This window comes from Passer domesticus, chromosome 3, assembly GCF_036417665.1.
Source record: "Passer domesticus isolate bPasDom1 chromosome 3, bPasDom1.hap1, whole genome shotgun sequence".
Classification (NCBI taxonomy): domain Eukaryota; kingdom Metazoa; phylum Chordata; class Aves; order Passeriformes; family Passeridae; genus Passer; species Passer domesticus.
The window spans coordinates 20,047,138-20,070,640 of NC_087476.1; the positions used below are offsets into that span (position 1 = coordinate 20,047,138).

Sequence of the window (23,503 nt, forward strand, 5' to 3'; positions counted from 1 at the left end):
AACTTTCCTTCTCCAAAAGATGTGAATTACTCAGTTCATTTTTAGGGCAGTTTCTCCCTACACCATCATCATGAGTATTTAGAGATTACAAGGAACTTGGATTCTTGTGACTGCACAAGAATCTACAGCACCTCTCCATAGTAATTTGATTTCACCTAACTGATGGCAATGACCAAACCTGTTTAGCCAAACACTTGAGCATTATATATTCAAAATCAGGAAACTAAAGGAGGATTAACTGCTTATCTAAAAATGCAACTATTCTTCTTGGAAAAAAAAGTCAGGTGTTCCCTCCTTTTTGAAATTAAATTTTATGCCAGGATTCTACTGGAATCACATCATCACATGGAGATTATCCAGTTCTGTGCAGTTAATTAAGTTCCAGAGCCAGCCTCAACAAAGAAACCAAGAGCCACTGGGGTCTATATTTTAAGCTGCACCAGGGAGCATGGCAGAATCCACAAGCACTCAGAACTCTGATCAGAACTTCCTTGTCCCCGTAAATCTGAAATTAATCTTAGGTTAATAAATGTGCTTAGAGGGCAGCAGTGATCAAGTACACTACAAAGAAATTCTGCTTAGTAAAAGCATGTGATAGGGCACTAACAGATTAGCACAGTGAGTGATTAGCTTTGCATGCATGGCATGGCTGGAAAGCTCGGAGTCACTTGGCTACTGCCCTCGTATTCACCAGCCCTCCCAAGTTCCAAAGACTTCCTTTTTATGCTGGTAGCAGGAACAGCTGTAGGACACGGCACAAATGAACCGAAGCAGATGCTGGTTCTCTGCACAGCACAGCAGGCTGTGCATGGGACTAACACATTTGCAGTAGGTGCTCATAGCAGCCACCACAGAGATGCCCAACACAGTTTTTAAGTCTTAGTGACGACATTTTTTTGCTTTCCTAAGCTTTAAGGTTGCATTTTTCCCTAACAAGTAAGGTCCTACAGAACTCTGCAGCATCTTCATACCCACAAAAAGTATTTAGCAGCAGGGGCTAAAAGAGCAATTACTATTGCCTGTGGGAAGCATAGGCGTCGTTCCATACACCTAAGAGGTGCGCTGGGCTTTTTATTATGATGAGGATCTGTAGAACAAAACTTCGTTCACCTGAGTGTTTAGTGAATACTGCTCCAGGACTCCTGAAACAGCGACGTCCTGAAAAAGCAAAGCCAGAGCGCCACCTGCCGCTGCTTTTTAACAGGAAAACGGCGCTGGATGCCAGTTCCGCTTCCTCATCTTTCCTGTAATCACCTTAGCCTTGTAACAATACTAAATAAAACCCACCAAAACTACAGGTAAGCCTTTAAAAATGCTCTGATATTTGAAAAAAAAAAAACCAAAACACAAAAAAACAAAAAAAAAAAACCCAAACAAACAAAAAAAAAACCCAAAATACCCAAAACCACAGCAGATTAGTAGTTAACAGCTAATATTTGGATTTTTTCCTTTATATGTTAAACAAATCAAATAAAATAAACTAACAAACACATAGACAAGTATTTAATTCCCTCAATTTAAACAGAAAGAAGCTAAATAAAATAGCTCCCTGAATGTTTCTATAGAAAGAAAGTCTCACAGATATTTTCAACTTTCTGCCTTCTTCCTCAAACCACCTCTAGAAGTCTTTTTTTTTTTTTTCTCCAGTGAGGATGAACTTCTGAGTTTCTGAGTTAATTAACTAAGGATAACATACCTAACTTGAACAGTTAATGTGAATCTACATTAACAGTCCACTGAGCAGTATCACTTCTCCTAGGTATGAATGTGCTGAGTGTCCGTGCCTGGAGTTACAAGGAGCACACTTTGGGCACACAGCCTGGGCACACACTGTGGTTTCTCTCCTGAACTAAGCAGAACGCTTCACACTGAGATGCAATCCAGAGTACCAGGGTTACTGGGGACACAAAGTACAGCCTTTAAAGCAAGAATTCAGCAACTCTGAAATCCTGCTATTTGCAAGCAAAAGATCTGGAAATATTTATATGCCTTGTCCTTCCTCTATAGTTGAAGGAAATCCAAAATGAGCAGGAAAGTAATAGGAGACCAGTCACAAGCTTACAGACCTTCCAAAAAAAAAAAAAAAAAAAAGGCCTTTCTACTTCCAAAGAGGACAACTCTAAGACAGTATTTAACCCATCAACGTAAGTGCTCTTACACCACCATTATATCTTCAGTTCAGAACAAAAACAAGGAGAGCTATTGGACGGTCACCACCCCAATTCATTCTGGTGAGTTCTGTCACTGAAAGGACCAAAAATTTCATTGTAAGGTTGAATGACCTGATAGCAGTCTGCAAAGGTCACAAGGCCATCCCTGCAGAGTCCCACCCTACCAAATCAATGTTGCATGAAGTTAAAATTAAAATGAAGGCAATATTTGAGAAAAGGGGATAAAAGCTATGCCTGCTAAACTAAAGAAAATCCATCTCGGTTACAGGAAACTGAAAAATTTTGTCTGTGAGAAGAAAAAACGTCTCTGAAGTTTGGAAGAGATCAGAGGACCTTCTTGAGAGATATTCAAAGTTGCTGGAAAAGGGAGATGAAACACTCTCCCCAGTGAAAACATCCCAATAACCTGGAGTCTCCATATGGGCATTTTTTAAAGAGATTTGATAATGCTAGAGCCCTGACTTTGACTCAATATCATACTGGTGAGAGACAGTTAATTCCAGTGGTTCATGACATCTGGAAGATCACCTATCAACTGCTAGTGGTGAAAACCTAGACTTCATCTTTAAATAAAAGAACTCTGCCTGCATCTTTCTCCTAGCAACAGCTAATGACACCATGAAGCCATGCAGTAGTTTGACTCTGCCAGGGATAAGGGATAAGGGGCAAGGAAGGCAGAGCAGCGACTTCCTTGCCCCTTATCCCTTATGATCACACATTTATTTGTTTTCATTAGGACAAGAGTGAAACAGTTTCTCTCCCTTATCCCTCTGCGAATGTGTGCTACCCATACTCATGTAAATCAGCATCTGGAAACATATTAGGAGAGCCTGTTTTAAAGCAAGGTAAATTTAATTGGAAACCAGAGAAAACAGCAGTAACAAGGAAAGGGTGCTGCAGTGTACATGGCAAAAGGCTGAATGTTGCCATTCCTCATGTTGCTATGTGTGGGGTCAAGCACACAGAGAAGCATTTTCCTTTAACTGATAATGCAGGCTCTAAAATAGATTTTTAGTGGTGCCCCAGGTGTTACAATATTTTGTCATTGTCTTTCCTCTGCTGTACTTTTTCTTTCTAATTTTGTATTTTTCAGTATGCCACCAAAAGGCACTGCAGGGGATCATTTTTTCTTTTTCTTTTTTTTTTTTTCTTTTCTTTTTTCTTTTTTAAACAAATTACTATTACCTTACTTTCTGGCAGTACTGCTTATTGTGCAAGCAGGGCATGGAAAGACTGGACACAGAACATAAAAAAGAAGGATGGAGCTGGAGGAGAGGATCTCCAGTTGTAGATTCTTCCAGGAAGGACATACAGGATATGGTTACTGGACAGATACATATTTCTTGCTGAATTCCTTTATTTCATCAGAACAGAACAGAACATGGGCTTTTCCAATCTCAACCCCACAACTCTCAATTTGAGACTCGTTACCTTTTGCACTGTAAAGGTCTTCAACATGCTCTGTGTGCAACCACTCCTATGACAGTGCTTCTTGGCCAATGGCAATTTTAAAAACAGATACAGTCTTATGTGTTTCACTGCCCAAACATCACATAATCCTCAAACTGCAAACAAAAGGCATGCAACTAAGAAATCAAGAGTTAGGTGTGCAATTCTTCTGTCTGTATGTCTAAAAATTAGTCTTTGCCCAAAATATTCTGAGAGGTCTCCTTCTTGCATTCATCCTGGAATTTGTGCAACTTGACTTTTCTCTCAGGCTTTCCAGATATGCTGTGTATTAGCTTCCTAAATGTTTTTGCTGATTTATCTCTCATACATTTCCTTTTTCAGTGCCTCAAAACGTCCATCTACATCTTTGTACAAGGATGACATATCAGCTCATAGGGGAGCTGCAAATCTGTGTCCCTACCACAGACACCTGCAAAACTGGGAAATACTCATAAATCAAAATCTCTGATGATTTAGATATTTTGAATCTCTGACACAGAAGGGTCATAAAAAATCCATGTACAGAACAGTACCTAAAACTTCTGTCATAATCTTCCCAACAGTGGACTTATCAGCACTGGTGTACTATTATGGGAGATAACTTTGAAAGGAAATACATATATCATACATTGAGCAGCAGTGTGTGAACAATTCAAAACATCATCACCACAGCAACACCCCCATCCAGTCAGGAATACAGCTAGAGACATTTCCCACCAGTAATGAGGGAACAGCAACATTGTGGAATAACCTATGAATCTGTAAAACCTCAAACTGCAAAAAAGCTGGAGGAGGATTAACTGCCTGCTTCTCAACTCTTCTAATGCAGGATGTTGCAGTGGAGCTCCCACACCTGTGTTAAAAAATTTCAAAATGGAAATATTCTCAGGTCATATGCTTTTAGCTCACAGATATTAAGGAGCTGGTAGGAGCTGAGACAATATTGTCACATGTTAAATGGACACGTTTACACATTTGCAATTACTGTTGTATTTGAAAGTATATAATTTGTGTGTGTCAATTTCTATATCCAAAAAAATCAAATCTTATCTAAAGTGCTCAGATGGTCTGAGCCATTTGGACAAATTATACCAACAGAACTATGAACTGCTGAGGATATGGAATAGACAAAACACCAGCAAGCACAACCATGGACAGCTCCAGATCAAGAGATGGATGTGCTGGCTTTCTAGCTCTTGGCTGTCTCCTGCCAAATTACCATCATTTTTCCACGCTTCATTCTTCTTTCATTAGAGAATGATGATAAGCAAGAAGCAGCGGGAGCTTCAAAGTACAAGATTTGTATCAATTGCTCACTGTCAGAGATGAAAAGGCTGAACAATGACACGTTCACAAAAATGTCTCTTCTGCTGATCCTGCTCCTGCTGCTCCCTGCAGCTTGTACTTCCCTTACATGTTAAGAATGACAGGCAGGAGTGGCTGGGATGTCCCTTAACAGCATGCCCTGAAGGAGCAAATACAATGCTGACATGAAGTTCTGCAATCAGATCAGATACAATCCTGAAAGTTGCCCTGCACATCCTTCTATTCCTTCTTGCCCTTTTATTACAATAGCTGTATTGCAACTTAAATGCACTGCATTGTGTTGGGTGCAATGCAGTCACACATCAAAGAAATGCAGAGGTGCTTTATTTCCATACCATCCCAGGGAATGACATGAGGTGGTATTTCTAAAATGAAAAACAATTAATGCAGCAATTCTGTGAGAAGAACACTTCAGAATGAGTCAGGAGACAAAGTATATAATTAAGAACAGGACTTGAGACTCTCAGGACTGATTTTTGCTTGCAACTACACTTGGCCTCTTCCACCCCAAATGGACAAAGATCACAACAGAAATAAAAATCTGGCTTCTTTGCCAGAATAGAGAAATGCTTTGAAAGGATTCTGAGATCTTTGTTGGGATTAGTGGAATAATTTAACAGGAGGTCATGTTATTAGGTATAGAAAAAAAAGACATTTGTATTTCAGACTGCATGTACCGTCTGAGAATAACGGAGGAAGAAAAATAAGCATGAAGATGCCTGAAGCTACTTTGCAATGAGGAAAAAAAGCCCTGACAGAAAGTGGATGAAAGAGAGGTAGTAAGGGAATAAGATTCTGAAAAAAACACACAAAAGCATTTATTTCACTTCTAGGCGAAAGCAATATTGTTCAGTGAACACTACTAAAAAGTTGGTTTTTTCTCATTTTAAGTTGTGGAATCACTTAATCAGAATAATTCAGGTTGGAAGGGACCTTAAGAAGTCATTTCAACCTTCTGCTGAAAGGTAAATTCATTATGAGGTGAGACCATGTTGCTCAGGGTTTTATCCAACTGGGTCCTAAAAATCCCCCAAAAAGAGGCATCCCATCTCTTTGGACACCTTTTCCACTGTTTGACTGTCCTCATGAGGAACAATCTTTTCTTTTTATCCAGGCCAAACATCTAGCTTCACTTCAGATGCATTGCCCCTCATTCTCACACCACACCACCAGGAGAGCCTGGCTCCATCTTTTTTACAAGCTCCTCATAGGAGCTTGTAAAGCAGCCCCACTGTCAGGCTGCTCCTAGGTTTGCCCTGGAGACGCCTCTTGCCAGGCCAAACAAGCCCAGTTCCCTCAACCTCTGCCCCAGGACAAGTTCTTCAACTCCCTAAGTATTTTGACAGTTCTCGGCTGAATTTTCACCGTTTAGCTCTACTGTCCTTATATCTGAAGTATCCAAAGGTAGATACAGATGTGTTCTCATGAATACTGAATCCCTTAATCTCCTGGGCGTGCTGTTAACACAGCCCAAGAAACTGCTGACAGTATTTGCTGCCAGGTCACACTGCTGGTTTATGTTCAGCTTTTTGCACCCCTCAGGCTTCCCAGGCTGTGCTCAGCAGTGCTGCTTCCCAGCCAGCTGGTCCCAGTCCATATCCCTGGGAAATCCAAAGTATAGAGCAATATAGGTCAGATCTCTGGAGGTCATCCAGCCAAACTCATTCTCAAAAGCAGGGATAACCTCAAGCTTAGGTGAAGTGGCATCTATCATCTAAACCTGAACTCACAAATTACATGCATAAAGCAATCCAGTCAGTCCTAAATTCTATTTCTAAAGAAGTCTTTACAACTCTATGATTATTATTCTTATTTTCCGAGCACATCATGACCAATAAAAGCTGGTACTATAAAAAGATAAAGAGACAGCAGCTGCAAAATATAATGGAACCACTCAGAAATAATTATTTTATAATGGCAAGGACAGGGAAAGTGAAGGATTTTAGTGAAACAGTGAGTAACCAGGCCCAGGCTCACTTCTGTTGCACTGGGAAGCAAATGCAAATTTGAGGCAGCTTTTGAACACAAGCATGAATATAAGGAAAATCTTCAGAGCAGATAAAAGTGATGCCCTGGAAGTGACCACAGCAACAAGGATTATCCAGATTCCTCTCCCAAGCTCAGCATGTTTTCATAGTGAAGCTGCTCATGCCTCCCAAAGCTATGGAAAGACTATTGAAGACAGCACAGCACAAGACTGCACAGGAGCAGGCTGCGAGACAGGCAGAGATGCAGAGATGAGCAGTCTCTGTCCCCAACAGCAGAACTCTGCAGTGGGATGTTACAAAGCACAGAAATGGGGCTGTCAATACTTGTCACTAACCCCCACATGAGATGAGATGAGAGGCTGCCTCATTCACTCACTCACACACCTTCTCACATCTTCTCCTGCAGAATCAGAGTTGCATTTCCCTCAGCCAGAAGTATAACAGGCACAACTTCTGTTTGGTTTCTAGTACTGCAAATATGATCAGCCAGCAAACATGTCTGTAAGGGCTATGACTAGGAACATAATTTAGCATTTAAATTTGGGATATCCTATTGCACACAGACTTTTACCAGCCAGCTTGTTTTTCCAGCAACATAAACTTAAGATCAATATCTGATTTTAAATCCTTTCCTTTGTATAGTAAATGGAATTTTTCTGTTGTTAAAAGGGAAAAATTTCCTTTTACCAACCGAGTTTTTTTATCTTTTATCTAAACTGCTTGGATAATACTGTAGCACAGAAGAAAATTACATAGGAATCTGAATCTTGCAACAGAAAACTGAGAGTGAGTTTTACAAAATACTTCAGTTACTTATAATAGTGAGAACAGAAACATTTCTATATTATTATTATTATTACTACTACTATATACTTATGGTTAGTATTATAAAAATTAGACTCTAATTGTAGCATACTGGTTCTGCAAAGGAGCTATAAAAGGACAAATACACAAGTTTTTCCCAATAAAAGAGTAATGTATCTGTTCACTGCCTGTTAAGTATCTTCTGTTCACATCTCATTCTCCACTAAAAATAAATGAAAGACAACATGTACCACACAAAAGATCTGGCAATACTTATGTATCTGCTACCATCTGCTGACAAACAGCATTATCGACTTTATCTTAGTCTTAAAGAAACAACTCTTATTTCCCTATAGGAAAGTTTCTGCTGATGCTACAGTGGCTGACAGTAACAGCTACATGAATTTTTAATTCAGCATGTCGTAGCCATGGTAAGCCAATAATTTCTTACCCACCCATTCTGTCTGCATCACAGATTCACCACTGACCAGCATATTCCACTCACATGGTTAGTGACTGCATTGTGCATTCATTGAAGCCCTTCAGCTATTGCAGACAGTTTCTGAAGTCAATTGCAACGAAATTCATTCCTCATTTACAAAGTACAAGACTTTATTATTAGCCATAAGACTGTCCAAACAAATCACAGAATGGGTCAGGTTGGAAGAGATCACAATGGGTTACCTAGTCCAACCACCCTGCTCAAGCAGGGTCACCCTACGGCACACTGCACAGGACTGTGTCCAGATGGTTCTTGAATGTCCCCAGGGATGGAGACTCCACAGCCTCTCTGGGCAATCTGTTCCAGGGCTTGCTTACCCACACAGTAAGAAGTTCTTCTTCATCTTCAGGTGGAACTTCCTGTGCATCAGTTTCTGCCATTGCCTCTTGTCCTATTGCTTGGCTCCACCAAGAAGAGCCTGGTCCAGGCTCCTTCCCTTCAGATACTGACAGACATTGATGAGGTCCCCTCTCAGTCACCTCTTCCAGAGGCTGAACACGCCCAGCTCCCTCAGCCTTTCCTCACAAGAGAGATGTCCCAGTCCCTAAATCATCTCTGTAGCCCTCCATTGGACCCACTCCAGGTGCTCCACGTCTCTCTTGTCCTGAGGAGCCCAGAAGTGGACACAGCACTCCAGATGTGCCTCACCAGGGCTGAGCAGAAGGACAGGATCACCTCCTGTGACCTGCTGGCAAAGCTCTTCCCAATGCACCCCAGGATACCTTTGGCCTTGACCCCAGGATACCTGGTGGACAACAAGCTTTACAACACTTCAAGTAAAAGCCTTGATTAGCCTCCAAATGTTATTTTTGTTGAGAAAAAGACTAACAAAGCCTAAAGCAAAAAAAAACTAAAAATAATTTTTTAAAAACCCTCTGTTTCAGGTATCTTGTTGTGGTGCATGGTTCATTTGGTTTGTTCTGTTTTCCCCCTAAAGTTATAATGGTTCGGCCCTAGGGTTCCCCCCCCGGCAACCCCTCCTTTTGAGAGTGTCAGTTTTTTGTCTCCACCCCTGTTCCCCTGGTTACCCTCTGTCAATCCCTCCCTGAGTTCCTGTCCATCACCCACTGTCCCCTTCCCTCTTTCCAGAAAGTTCTCCCCTCTTCGGTGGGTGATTGGATTGGGAACAAGAGTCCCTCCCTGTCACATTCCCTATTGGCGAGCCGGCATGTTTTTCACGAGTTTGTTCCCTCCCAAGTTCTCCCTCACTGGTTGATGTGTTGTATGTTCTGCCCCCTTTATAATCGGCTGTACCCCCACCTCGTGGTCCCAATTTGGCTGGCTTCCTCTGGAGACATTAAAGAACTCTGAACTTTGCCCCCGAGATGAGTCCTTCTTTTCTACTTCGCCTTCCTGCTGATCACTGCTGCCTCCTGCTGAGGCGCTCCCCGGACGCCCCCGGCGCATCTGGGCAGTGCCCCCCGGCTGTCAGCTGCTGTGCCTTCAGCTCGGCCGGTGCAGCCTCCTGCCCTGCCCGGGGGAGTAGAGAAAAACTCGGACAGCAACTCAGCAGTTCTTGGTGTCCACCAGGGGGGCTGTGGACACCTCCGGACCCCGCGGCAGGAGGTCAGTGGCCAGCAGGCAGGTTTTGCCCTTCTTGCTTGGTTCATCGGTTGCTCCGTGGATGTCAAGACTACCCTGTCTGTGAGCAGACCTCATTTTAGAGGCGGTGCTCCAGATCAGGACGGGACCGGAAGCTCCTGCATCCCGGAGTCAGTCCCCGGCGAAGTCTTTCCCTTGGAGTTTTATCCTGGTCGGCGCTGGTCAGAGGGTGAGTACCCCCAGCTCCCCATCTTCAGGTGGTCCCCCTCGCCTAACCCCCCCCCCCGGTTTCGTCTGGTTGGGTTGGTGGTTTCGTCCCAGACCCAGTGGGGTTAGGGCTGGTGCCTGAGGGGTTTTTTTGGTTCGTGTTATATTTGTTTTCACTCCAAGGGGTAGGTTTGCTGTGTCGGCATGGGTGCTAAACTGTCGACACAGCAGGAAACAGTTTATCTCCAAGTTGTGGCTATCCTTGGCGGGAGGGAAATTAAGTTAATTAAGAGGGAGTTAAAACAGTTGATAATGTGGTTGTTTGCTCAGTTTCCTCAGATCACCCCCAAAATGGTTCATAGGATAGATTTTTGGAATTTGGTTAGAACAAAATTATCTCAATTGGATTCTGAGGGGGAATCAAATTGTGAGAGACCCCTACTGTTGTTTAAACAAGGACCCCTTGTGCGAGGACACGAGGCTTGACTCCATTTTCATCAGAAGGCTGATTTATTATGTTATACATTATATTAAAATACTACATTAAAACTATACTAAAAAGAACAGAGAGAAGAAGATCAGAAGGCTACAAAGACAAGAATAGAATAGGAATGAATAACAAAAATCGTGTGACTGCTCACAGCCTTGGCACAGGTGGCTGTGATTGGTCACCGATTGAAAACAATCCAGATGGACCAATGGAAGATGCACCTGTGGCCTTCCACAGCAGCAGACAGTTATTGTTTACATTTCTTTCCTGAGGCTCTCAGCTCCTCAGGACAGGAAAAATCCCAACAGAGGCTTTTTCACTAAAACATCATGGCTACACCCTACCGCATGGCACTTTACCAACTTACAACATTAATTGGTCGCAGACGGTAGGGCATGAAAAGCCACGTTTGACATGCACCGTGAGCAGGGATGGCCAAACCACCAGGGTGAATGAAATGCTGGACACAGGGGCAGATGTGACGATCATTCCCGCCAGGGAATGGTCGTCACAATGGGAATTGCAAAACGCAGCCAGACGAGTTCAGGGTATAGGGGGCATTCAATTGGTCCGACAATCAAAGAGCGTGGTACAAATTACGGGGCCGGATGGGCAATTGGCCTCTGTTCGCCCATTCGTTCTGGATTATACGGAACTGCTCTGGGGTACAGATGTTTTGGCCCAATGGGTTGCCACAATTGACTTGCCTAAGGTTCCTCAACTTTTTCAGTAGCGGCCACTGAGGAGTGCCCTACCCAAAAATTGACCTGGAAATCAAATTCACCTATCTGGGTAGAGCAGTGGCCGCTCAACAAACAGAAGTTAAGGGCACTCACGGAGCTCGTACAGGAGCAGCTAGATAAGGGTAACATCGTGGAGTCCACCTCACCGTGGAACTCCCCTGTATTTGTCATTAAGAAACCCAACAAAGACAAATGGCGGCTCTCGCACGACCTTCACCAAATTAACAATATTATTGAAAACATGGGCGCTCTCCAACCAGGGATGCCGTCCCCAACCATGCTCCCCCAAAATTGGAAATTGGCCGTACTAGACATAAAGGATTGCTTTTTTCAAATTCCCTTACACCCTGACGATGCCCCGCACTTTGCCTTCTCGGTTCCCACCATCAATCGAGAAGCCCCAAGGAAGAAGTATCATTGGCGAGTTCTTCCTCAGGGTGTAAAGAACAGCCCTGCCAATGGTATGTCTCTTCCTTGCTGTCCCCTGTTCAAGAGGCAGCAAAGGATTCTATCATATTACATTACATCGATGACATCTTGGTGTGTGCACCTGACGACAGTGCACTTACCCACGCCCTTGTCCTGACAATTGAAGCATTGACTTCTGCAGGGTTTGAGCTCCAGGAAGAAAAGATTCAAAGGATGCCACCCTGGAAATACCTTGGCCTGGAAATTACTAAGGGGACCATTGTTCCACAAAAATTGGCTTTTAACACCCAAATTAAAATCTTGGCCGATGTCCACCAGCTGTGTGGGTCTTTGAATTGGGTGAGACCATGCCTGGGTATTCCTACGGAAGACCTAGCCCCCCTTTTCAATCTTTTGAAAGGGGGAGAGGAGCTTAGTTCAGCCACGACCCTTACCCAGGACACCACCACAGCCTTGGAAAAGGTGCAAAACATCTTATCACAGAGACAGGCACACCGTTATAATCCGGACTTGCCATTCAGTTACGTTATTCTGGGAAAGCTGCCACACCTGCACGGGTTGATTTTTCAGTGGGAGTCATCCACAAAAACATCTAAGGACCAAGGTTCAAGGGACCCTCTCTTAATTATAGAGTGGGTTTTCCTCAGCCATCACAGGTCCAAGAGGATGACACGACCACAAGAGTTGGTAGCTGAGTTGATCTGGAAAGCTCGCCTCCGAATCCGGGAACTGGCTGGAGTTGATTTTACATGCATTCACATTTCTATCAATTTGAACTCGGGCCCACTAACAAAGGCCATGTTGGAGCATTTACTCTTGGAGAATGAAGCTCTTCAATTTGCGTTAGATTCGTTCACCAGACAAATTTCTATTCACAAACCGGCCCACAAATTGTTTAATTCGGAAATGTCATTTAAGCTTTCACTTAAAACCATTCAGAGTCGGAAGCCTTTGAAAGCTCTGAGTGTTTTTACAGACGTGTCCAGAGCATCCCACAAGTCCGTGGTGACTTGGCGGGATCCTCAAACTCGGCAGTGGGAGACAGATATTGTAAAGGTTGAGGGCTCACCTCAAATTGCCAAGTTGGCCGCGGTTGTCAAGAGTTTTTGAAAGGTTTTCTCAACCATTCAATTTAGTGACCGACTCTGCGTACGTTGCCGGTGTCGTTTCCAGAGCAGAGAGCGCAATTCTCCAAGAAGTCTCCAACGTGGCTCTGTTCAATTTGCTCTCGAGACTAATAGATCTAGTCTCCCACCTAGAGCAACCCTTTTATGTGATGCATGTAAGGTCACACACCAACCTACCAGGGTTCATCATGGAGGGCAACTGGCGTGCCGATGCCCTAGCCGCCCCAGATGAGATGGCCCCGCTCCCAGATGCCTTTCAACAGGCAAAGCTCAGCCACCAACAATTCCATCAGAATGCTCCTGGCCTGGTCCATCAATTCCAACTGACAAGGGACCAAGCAAGAGCGATTGTGGCCACATGCCCACAGCGCCAGGCTTTTCAATTACCAGCTATAGCTGCCGGCGCCAACCCGCGGGGACTTAAAAGTTGTGAAATCTGGCAGATGGACATCACACACATCCCAGGGTATAGCAAGTTCAGGTTTGTGCATGTCTCTGTGGACACCTTTTCTGGGGCCGTCTACGCCTCTGCCCACACAGGGGAAAAGACTGCAGATGTCAAAAGGCATCTGTTGCATGCCTTCTCCGTGCTAGGCATCCCCAAGGTGATCAAAACTGACAACGGGCCAGGGTATACTTCAAGGGAATTCCGGAGCTTCCTGCAGGAGTGGGGGGGTAAGCCACAAAACAGGCATCCCTTACTCTCCCACAGGATAAGCAGTGGTGGAGCGGGCCCACCAGAGCCTCAAAAGGAGTTTAGAACATCAAAAAGGGGCTATGAAGGTGAAGTCCCTTCAGATCCGGTTAACCAGGGCTCTGTTTACCATCAACTTTCTCAATTGCAGTTTTGAGTGCCTGAACCCGCCCATCACAAGGCACTTTAACACCTACAAGGACATGCAGCTGAGGGCGAAACCCCCTGTGTTAGTAAACGATCCGGAAACCTGGAAGGTGGAAGGCTCCTTTGACCTAATAACGTGGGGTCATGGATACGCTTGTGTGTCCACCCCCAAAGGGTTAAAGTGGGTACCTTCAAAATGGGTGAAGCCCTACCTTCCGGGAAAAGCCCACAACATCGGCACTACTACACAGGTGGAGGAGGCAGCATGGCGACAGAAAAGAAAAGAAGTCCCGCTGTCCGGCCCCTCCCAGACCGAACCTCTCTCACCAGAACCTTCTTTATTGACTTATTTTCTCCATTTAATTCAGTTGGACTCTCCCTCATCCTAATGCAACTTCTGTTGATGACCCACCCAGCTGACACATGGATCGTTCCCCAACCGAAGGCAGACGTCTGGTGGACGTTGGCTCAGGCAATGGGACAAAACTACCTGTGCCTGTCCACGACCTCTGCAGCAGACCCCCTCTCGACTTGCCTCGTGGGAATCCCATTCGGGGTTGATGATTTTCCCCCTCCCTTTTTCCCCACTCTAAAGTCTTTACTCCCCCAATATGCCCCTAATCCCCGTCCCAAACATAGAATCTTGTGGTGTGTGGTCCTTACAGTACTCCAACACGCCCCCGAAGAACCCACACAATTCGATCTGCTCGGCTCCGCCCGCGCCTCCCTATGCTTTCAGTTTGTTCCCTACCCTGGGGAGAGCCCATTTCAAGAGGTCCACCAGGGAAACAAGAAGTATATTGCCGCCAACTGGTGTGACCATGTTGCAGCAATCAGAACTCCATCCACGTTCTATGGGCAACCCCGAATCCTCCCTAAGGGCGTGTTCCTGATGTGCGGAGACCGAGCGTGGGCTGGCATTCCCTCTTGTCTGTCCGGAGGGCCCTGTATTTTCGGGCGGTTGACGCTGCTTACCCCCAACTACACCCAAATTTTGGATTGGAAAAATAAAAATGACACACAAGATTCGGCCCGAACTAAAAGAGACACCCGCAAATTTGACTCAGAGTGTGACGCCAAAATTGTACATTGGTCTAAACCCAAAAACATTGCGGTTTCGGTGGTTTTGCCATGGGTGGCCGCAGCAAAGGCACTAGGGGAATTGGGACACCTCGAGTGCTGGGTGGCGAAGCAAGTCAATTTGACCTCAACTGCCCTAGCGGACCTCCTAGCTGATGAGGAAACAACGAGGAAAGCGACCCTCCAAAATAGGGCGGCAATCGATTTCCTTTTGTTACTCCACAACCATCACTGTGAGGAATTCGAGGGGCTCTGCTGCATGAACCTGTCGTCACGAGCCGAGGACACCAGACGCACCATCTGCCAGATGTCCGAGGATGTCAACAACACCCAACAACAGACCTCGGACTGGTTGTGGGACTTGCTATCCAAAATGGGGGTGGCAGGCTGGGTGGGCTCCATCATTCGTACCGTTTTAGTTATTATCTTCATTTTGCTCTGTTTAACTTTCGGTTTCTGCATTATCTATAAGTTACTGACCAAAATTTTGTTTGCCACAACCCCCCAAATCAACCATGTTGAGGCTCCCACTGACCCTGCTCCCATCCCTGTAGAACCTTCCTGTGAGAAAATGCATTGGGAGCAAGCCCCTCAATCCTCCCTGTGGTTTTCAGTTACTACGCCAGTTTAAGAACAATTTCAGTTTTATTTTTATTTTAAACAAAAAAGAGGGAGATGTTGTGGTGCAGGGTTCATTTGGTTTGTTCTGTTTTCCCCCTAAAGTTATAATGGTTCGGTCCTGGGGTTCCCCTGGCAACCCCTCCTTTTGAGAGTGTCAGTTTTTTGTCTCCACCCCTGTTCCCCTGGTTACCCTCTGTCAATCCCTCCCTGAGTTCCTGTCCATCACCCACTGTCCCCTTCCCTATTTCCAGAAAGTTCTCCCCTCCTCGGTGGGTGATTGGATCGGGAACAAGGGTCCCTCCCTGTCACATTCCCTATTGGCGAGCCGGCATGTTTTTCACGAGTTTGTTCCCTCCCAAGTTCTCCCTCACTGGTTGATGTGTTGTATGTTCTGCCCCCTTTATAATCGGCTGTACCCCCACCTCGTGGTCCCAATTTGGCTGGCTTCCTCTGGAGACATTAAAGAACTCTGAACTTTGCCCCCGAGATGAGTCCTTCTTTTCTACTTCGCCTTCCTGCTGATCACTGCTGCCTCCTGCTGAGGCGCTCCCCGGACGCCCCCGGCGCATCTGGGCAGTGCCCCCCGGCTGTCAGCTGCTGTGCCACAGCTCGGCCGGTGCAGCCTCCTCCCCCGCCCGGGGGAGTAGAGAAAAACTCGGACAGCAGCTCGGCAGTCTTGGCATCTTAAATACCAGAAGTGTGACAGTGAAGAGAGACCAGGTCACACTGATGAAATATATCTGGCTATATAGTAAATTAAATTAAAAGAGTATCTGTAATATTTACTGACACATGCAATTCAAATAATTTGAAAAAAAAAATTCAAAGCTTCACATCTGATAAGCTGTCATAAAAAAATAATGAAAGCAGAATGTGTGGATATATATTAAAATACTGTTTGGCAGATCTAGTGCTTTAGATCAGATTTGGCTTCAGTGTTAGGAATCTGAGTTTGAAATGCTCTTTAAGTGGTAAGTCTTAAGAATAGTTGATTCTTCCAGACCTAGATGCGTTTAGCAAAAAGAATTATAAAATAGAATTTTAACCTCTCTTATTCCCTTTCCATTGTTATATTTTAGTATTTTTTCAACTTCCAAAGTTAAAAAAATTGTCCTTGAGCTATGCTGTAGTGGTGATAAGAGGAGAAGGCCCCGCTGTCGCTCGAGGTGGGTGGGGGATGTCGGTGGCCTTTATTTGGAGAGAAAGAGTAGTTTTCATTTGACTTAAATTCCTGCCTGGAGAGCTTAACTGTGTTTGTTTTTAAAGAACTCCCAGCTGGGCTTAAAGCTCTTTTTTCATCGCTAAAGCCAGCCCTGGGTGTTGCTGACAGGACGCCACAAGCTAACACCAGTGCTGGGCCACCGACCCAAAGCGCCGAGTCCAGCGGGACCCCACAGAGCGGATGGGGACACTGGCGGCCTCCCGACGTCAAACGCTCGAAACGCGACCGGAGGCACCCTCAGAAGAAGGAGCCACCGGGGTGTGAGGAGCCACCTCCGCCCCTGCCCCAAACCCCGGGACCATCTGCGGTCCCGTCCCCGCGGGGAAGGAGGAGCCGCCCCAGGGGGAAGGAGGAGCCGCCCCGGGCCCCGCCGCCCCCTACCCGCCACGGCCCCGCCGGGGAGCGGCGGCCGCCCGAGTCTCGCGAGAACGGGCGCTGCCGCCGCCATGGAGCCGCCGGTGCGCGGCCCGCCGGGGCTGTCGGCCGTGCTGGCGGTGAGGCGCAGCGGGGCCGCCCGGGCGAGCGGGGCCGCCCGGCGGGGAGGGGGGAGGCCCTTGCTGGGGGCGCAGGGTGCGTGAAGGAGGCTGCGGGGCGCGGTCCGTGGCAGACACCGGCCGTGTTCGGTCGCTGTGCCGCCCCTTCTGCCGCCGCTGCCTGAGCCGCTTTCCCTCTGCCCGCAGAGCACGGACTGGTCCGAGCCCTGGCTGCTGGGGCTGGCCGCCTTCCACCTGCTCTGCCTGCTGCTGACGTGCGCGTCCCTGCAGCACCGCCGCGTGCAGGTCGGGCACTTCCTCTGCATGGGTGAGTGCGGGGCCGGCCCCACCGCCGTGCCTGCCGCTTGGCGTTTCTGCGCTAGCAGCGCCTCTGCCCGTCCTGACAGTCTGCGATACAACCTGCTATCGCCTAAAAATATGTATCTCTTCTATTTCCAAGAAAATGTATGAAGTAGTGACTTAAAACTCTGGTCTCGGTGCAGAAGTGGGATGGGTAAGGTTACTGCGTGGTCATTGCCCTGTGTATCGCAGCTTCCCAATGAAGTGTTCTGTGCTGAAGAAGCAGAAAAGAAACCGACTGAGAGCCAGCAGTTGCTTTGTACTCTGCTTTATTCTAGTGGTGCGGGTCAGTGAATACGGTCAGCTTTAGTTTCTGAAGCAAGTTCACCATGTGCCCTGCTGACAGCCGTGATAATGGCACCAGGAAGAGCAAGACTGGCGTGCACACTGCAGGAACAACTTGAGTTACCCCAGGGTTTATCAACCTGAGAGTCCAGTGACCTTGCCTAGCCAAAGCATCCATGGCTGACTGGCAGAACACATATCTTTGGTTTAAGACCACATTGATTTGGATTAGATGATGTATTATGAATGGTTTATTTTTAAAAAAATACCAAGTCTAATATTTTTCTTCTATTTATAGTGGGCTTAGTGTACTGCGCTGAATATATCAATGAATTAGCAGCCATGAATTGGAGGTAAATGTTTTCACTTTCATTTTTTGAATAAAACTATACAGTACAACATAGTTATCACATACTTATAAGAAATAACGATAGTGTGCCTTTACTGTACTGCTTAAAATTTGTTTATATGAGTACTTGTAAACTAACTTGTCAAAGAAGTCAGAGAAAAGGAGAGTGCTATGGTTAAGGGGAAAAGAATGTGAACTGTGGTGGGTTTTTTGGGGTTTTTTGGTGGGTTTTGTTTGTGGGTTTGTGTTTTTTGGTTTTTTTTGTTTTTTGGGGTTTTTTTGGTATTTATGTTTAATAGATGAAGTTAAGAAACATTTTTCAAAAGCCACTGCTGCTTTATATACTCACTTCAATGTATAACAAGCATTAATATTTGCCTGTTTTACTAAATGTGTATACCAGAATTAAACTGATGGTTTATTTTGATACTTTGAGCATTGAATTACTTTTTCCCTGATATCACAGAAAGTTACATGTTTAACACCCCTTTATGTTGGCATCTAATTGTAGTCATTATGTTTCACTTCAGGCGTATGTGACCTAATTACAGCTTTGCTGCGTTTATCATTTTTGTTATCTTTTCTAATATAAGTAAGCAAAATACCTAAAAGATACTTCAGAATAAGCGTGATTTGTGATGCACTCTTGTAGTCAGTCATGTTAGTTAGCTTTTACACAGTAAAACTGTAAAGAAGAGAGAGACTAATATTAATGTTCATGACTGAAGAAGTATCAGCTGCTCCTTTTTTTCTGACTTAATACAGTAGAATGCTGGCCTATGCTTGGTGATCCCAAGATGTGGGATGATGTGTACAGTGTCCATGTAGAATAGTTGCTGGGAAAGTTGAATGTATGAACTACTCTAAATAAAGCTTTGTCTTTCATTTTCTTTTTATTTCTTTCAGGCTCTTTTCTAAATACCAATACTTTGATTCAAGAGGAATGTTTATTTCACTTGTATTTTCAGCACCACTGCTGGTGAATACTATTATAATTGTGGTATGTATGTGTTCATTCATATAGGTGCTTTCATTAAATGAGTAAGTAAAGTATATGGATTAGTTGAATGTAATAATTTGCTTTCTTTTCAGGTCAGCTGGGTTTACAGAACTTTGAATGTAATGACTGAACTAAAGATGCTACAGCAGAGAAGGAAAGTAGAAAAAGAGAAAAAGAAGTGAAAGTGCCAGACTTTTTCTTTCTTCAGTTGTAATAATTTCTGTCTGGGTAATCAGTCCTTCTGTATGGGTATGCAGGAACAGAAGTATTTTTGTGTCCAGTGTCAAGAGTACTTTGTAATTGTGGCTGTGGACATAGAGGTGAAAGCAGGTATTTACAGTACATTGGAATTGGCTGTGAAATTATGAAACCAGTCTTAACAAGTCTTTGTGCCCTTCGGTGTGTGATTCTTTTCCTCCATGACCAAGGCTGTTAGTATTGATGAGACACAATCTTCCAGTTTCCATTTGCCTCTGTGTTTTTTAACTGTGTCTTTATTCTGTACTTATCAAGTATCAGTTATTCTGATGCTTAAGCAAATTGGAGCTGTGTTGTGAATTACAGTAAATGAGAGATTTCATTCAGAATAACTCAGGAATCTATGCTTCTGTGAAGCACTTCACTTCTTTATAAATCAAGTTTCATACTTTCTGTGTGTACTGTGTGCCAGTGGCATTTTATAAATAAAACTATCCATTCACTGTATCTTAAATTGAGTTAATTTCTATTCATTTTTAATCAGACTTTTTTTCCCATTAAAATTCCCAGTTTGGCAAATTCCCCAGTTTAATTTGTGTAACTAATTCAGAATTATCTCTGCATTTCTTTCAATTTATACTTCATGTTTTTAAGGCTTCTAGATAAATACATTTTTTAAAACTGAATGAAAATTTTATTGTTGCATGCTTCTTTGTAGAACAGAAATGAAGGGAAGAAACTTAGTGATCTTATGTGCAATTTTGTTCCCTTTTTAATGCTTATTTAAAATAAATAACTGAAAGTTAAAAATAGTTAAAAATTAAGAAGGCTTTAGTTTTGCTTCAAGTAGCCTGTTTTTATTGAATTAAGATAATTTGAGAAGGGGTGTGGATGCAATGGAGACTGTCCATATTTAGTAAAAGTTGTATCTTTGTGTGGAGATGAACAGTTCTGTCTAAAATGGGTTTCATTTAAGACAGGAAAGATGATCTACAAGACTGATCTTACACTAATGTGAAAAACATTTGGGTACAGAATTGCAGAACACTTGTAAGTTTATAAGCTAAGGAAGTATTTTTGAAACTAAGTTTAATTACTTGAATTAAAGTAATTCACAAGAGTGGAGATAAGGACTTGAGGAAGAATGCAGATGCATGTCATACACAGTTTGCAAGTTTCCTAAACAGGGAGAAAGTGAAACTCTACCAAAAGGGCAGTGAAGTGTTAGTGTTGGATCCATTTCTTTACTTTCCCCGTGCCTCTTTGGCATTCCTTTACCCACTCATTGCTCCATCCACAGCTACTGGCAGCTAGACTATTTTCTATTAGCAAACCTAATAGATGCAGGTTTGTGTGTTGTCCCATTCTGACTGTTCTCCTGAAACTCTGGGTGCAGTGTTGGGTGGTGTGAGCTGTACAGAGAAATCTCGAGTGGTCTGGTAGATACTGTGTGCTTTTTGGGAAGGAGTGCAGAGAGTCTGTCCAAATGGCTGCCAGGTGGGCTATGGCAGCTGTCACCTGGACCGAGGAACAGACTTTTTTGACTTCATAAACACAGGATGTTGTCCTCCCAGGCTGGTTTGTAAAAGTTCATCCTTGTTCCTACGATTTGATGGGGAGAGTTGCAATTTTCACACATGGCCCTAAGCATGACCACTCAAATGTTGTGCTCCTGACATTCCCACTGATAACTGTTCTGCAACAAATCAGCACACAATTGTTTTAGTATCACACACTTGAAACTGTAATACTTCATATGGAGATCACACTGTGAAACAAAGGTTACTTGATAACAGGTGGTAAGTGTATGAATTTGATTCACAGTGAGGAAGTTCAGAGCAGCTGAGCAACAACTCTTGCAGTGGAAAACAGTGTGCCTTATTTAGTACATCCAAGGCAAATTTTCTCCAAATAGTTTGCTGTTTTGCTTATCTTCTGGGTGATGTTGGTAAAAAGATGGATAATACTTAGTTTCTAAAGCATGATGGCATTTTTTTTGTGTTCTAGAAGTATTGCTGTATGAAAGTATAAACAGCTCCAAATTAAAAAATTGTATCAGTATTTTTTGAAGGATGAGCGCCTCAAAATTTTGAGTTTAAAACATTCCCTGACTCCTGGAACTACAATAAGTAAATCTAACAGGTGAGATATTTTCACAAACACAAAACTGGTTTCCATGTATCACAAAACCACATGGGTTGAAGGGGATCTTGAAGATCATCTAGTTCTGACCCCCTGGCCATGGTCAGGGTTTCCACCTACTAGACTGGGTGGCCAAAGATCCAATCCTACCTGGCCTTGAGCACTACCAGGGTGTGGCATCCACAGCTTCTCTGAGCAACCAGGGCCTCACCATTTTGTGAGGAACACTTTCTTCCTAACAACTAATCGAAACCTGCCCTCTTTCAGTTGAAAGCTGATCTCCTTTGTTCTTGCATTACATGTCCTCATAGAAAGCTGCTCCCCCTCTTTTTTGTAAGTACTCTTTAAATACTGAAAAGCTACAACGAAGTCTCCTTGGAGTTTTCCCTTCTCCAGGCTGAACGTCTCTGGATGGTACTCCTTCCTGCTTTGTGTCACCTGCACCACTCAGTTTTGTGTCATCTGCAGACTTGCTGAGGTTGGTCTGGGTATCCCTGTGTTATTGTTAAGGCATTAAAGGGCACCAATGTCAAGACTAGGGCTCTGAGGGACACCACGTATCACTGGCCTCCACCTGGAAGTAAGAAATTGGCTACAATCCTCTACTTGTGTCCATCCAGCCAGTTTCTTATCCACAGAATAGTCCACACTTCAAATCCATGTCTCACCAGTTCAGTGCTGACAATGTGTGGGACTGGTCACGGGCCTTGAACAAGTGTATGTAGATGACATCTGTTGGTCTTCCCCTGTTGATGATTGCAGTTGCTCCATCATAAAAGGCCACTGGTGGGTCAGACAGGATTTGCCCTTCATGAATTCTTTTTGGCTGTCTTGGATGACTTTCTTGCCGTGCATGGGCATGTGTGTTTGTCAGAAAAATATTCCCATTTTCAACATTTCAGAAAGACTCAAATTTATCTGTAATCTCCTCTACCTAGACTTGCCTAAGAATTGCTAAGTTTAAGAGCGAAGTTGTTGGTTGGTTTGCTTTGTTTTGTTTTTAAAGTAGGTATCATAAACCATAAGAGAAATCCTCAGTAAGTGAAGCATGACTTCTTTTCGTCATGAGTCTGGATTTATGATGTGATAGTACACTAACAATAAGTATGGGCCTATTTGCTGACAAACCAAAATAATTAAGTCATGAATTTAGAGGCTGTTCCACCTGCTTAGAATTTGTATGTGTAAGTGAAGGAGAACTAAATGTTTAAGACGGGTGGAATACCTTTGCTTTTAATTGGGAAACCTGAATTTAGGTTGCTTGTGAAAGAGCCAGTTTATTTAATTTTCAAACGTGCACACAGAAAACTGCTAGCTGCTCAACTGAATCCTTTGGAGAGTGAGATGAGACAGGTGATTTGTTACTGGTCTGTGCATCTCAAAGGCAGTGAATCTGATCTTCAGCCTACAACCATGTATCGTTCCACTGAAATATCATATTCTTAATGTAGGATGTATTTTAGCCTCGTTTTGGTCCAACGAATCTCATGATAGTAGATAATATGGAACAGATTCATTAAGGGATTTTAAATGTCTCTTCCTCCACAGTATTTCCTAGCTTTGTAGATACGTTGATCTCCATCTCCAATTAATAAAATGCCTCTCTCCAAAAAGCACAGGACACTGAATTGAGGTCTTCTATATCCTTGAGTGTATAAACAAAGAACTTTGAAGTACAGTCTTAGTGCTTTTCAACAGCTGGGTCTTGAAAGGAAGGTTCTGCTCTAGTAAAGCTGTGTTTGAGTTAGATGGTGATCTGCTGGGGCTGTGAATCCAGAATGGAGCAAGAATTTACAAAGAGTTGCTTTGTGGGCGTTGAGAATCATAAGCTCCATTTTTATAGGAACTGAGATTTTCAGGAAAAAGAAGAGTAGTGATTCCTTGTCTGAGCAAGATAGAATACAGTTGTAGTGGAGGAAGTGTTCTATTTCTTCAAATACAGCTAAACATTTTTGCATACTTTTATTGTAGGCTTGATTAAACATTTTGGATGCAATCCTGTAGAATGTGCTCTAGGGTGACCCTGCTTGAGCAAGGAGATTGGCCACGATGACTCTCTGTGGTCCATTCCCGTGTGACCCATTCTGTGATTCTGTAATTTTTCACTTCAGGTGAACACAGCATTTTTATAATTATTATATCTAAGTATGTTTT

General features: G+C 43.9%; 1 protein-coding gene across 1 annotated transcript; it reads left to right on the forward strand.

The window, feature by feature from the left end:
• The first annotated feature begins 15,959 nt into the window (after nucleotides 1–15,959).
• TMEM18 (transmembrane protein 18) lies at nucleotides 15,960–19,714 on the forward strand. The gene is made up of 6 exons (XM_064412056.1): nucleotides 15,960–16,291; nucleotides 16,628–17,036; nucleotides 17,223–17,343; nucleotides 17,959–18,013; nucleotides 18,916–19,009; nucleotides 19,102–19,714. Exons 1-6 carry the CDS (start codon nucleotides 16,278–16,280, stop codon nucleotides 19,189–19,191), a joined length of 783 nt encoding a protein of 260 aa, XP_064268126.1. The 5' UTR covers nucleotides 15,960–16,277; the 3' UTR covers nucleotides 19,192–19,714.
• Nucleotides 19,715–23,503: the final 3,789 nt, after the last annotated feature.

Bases quoted from the DNA above. Each gene is read 5' to 3' on its own strand.
- TMEM18 (XM_064412056.1), top strand. The intron at 17,344-17,958 runs GTGAGTGCGGGG...TTCTATTTATAG, and splicing joins CGGGCACTTCCTCTGCATGG to TGGGCTTAGTGTACTGCGCT. The intron at 19,010-19,101 runs GTATGTATGTGT...CTTTCTTTTCAG, and splicing joins TGAATACTATTATAATTGTG to GTCAGCTGGGTTTACAGAAC.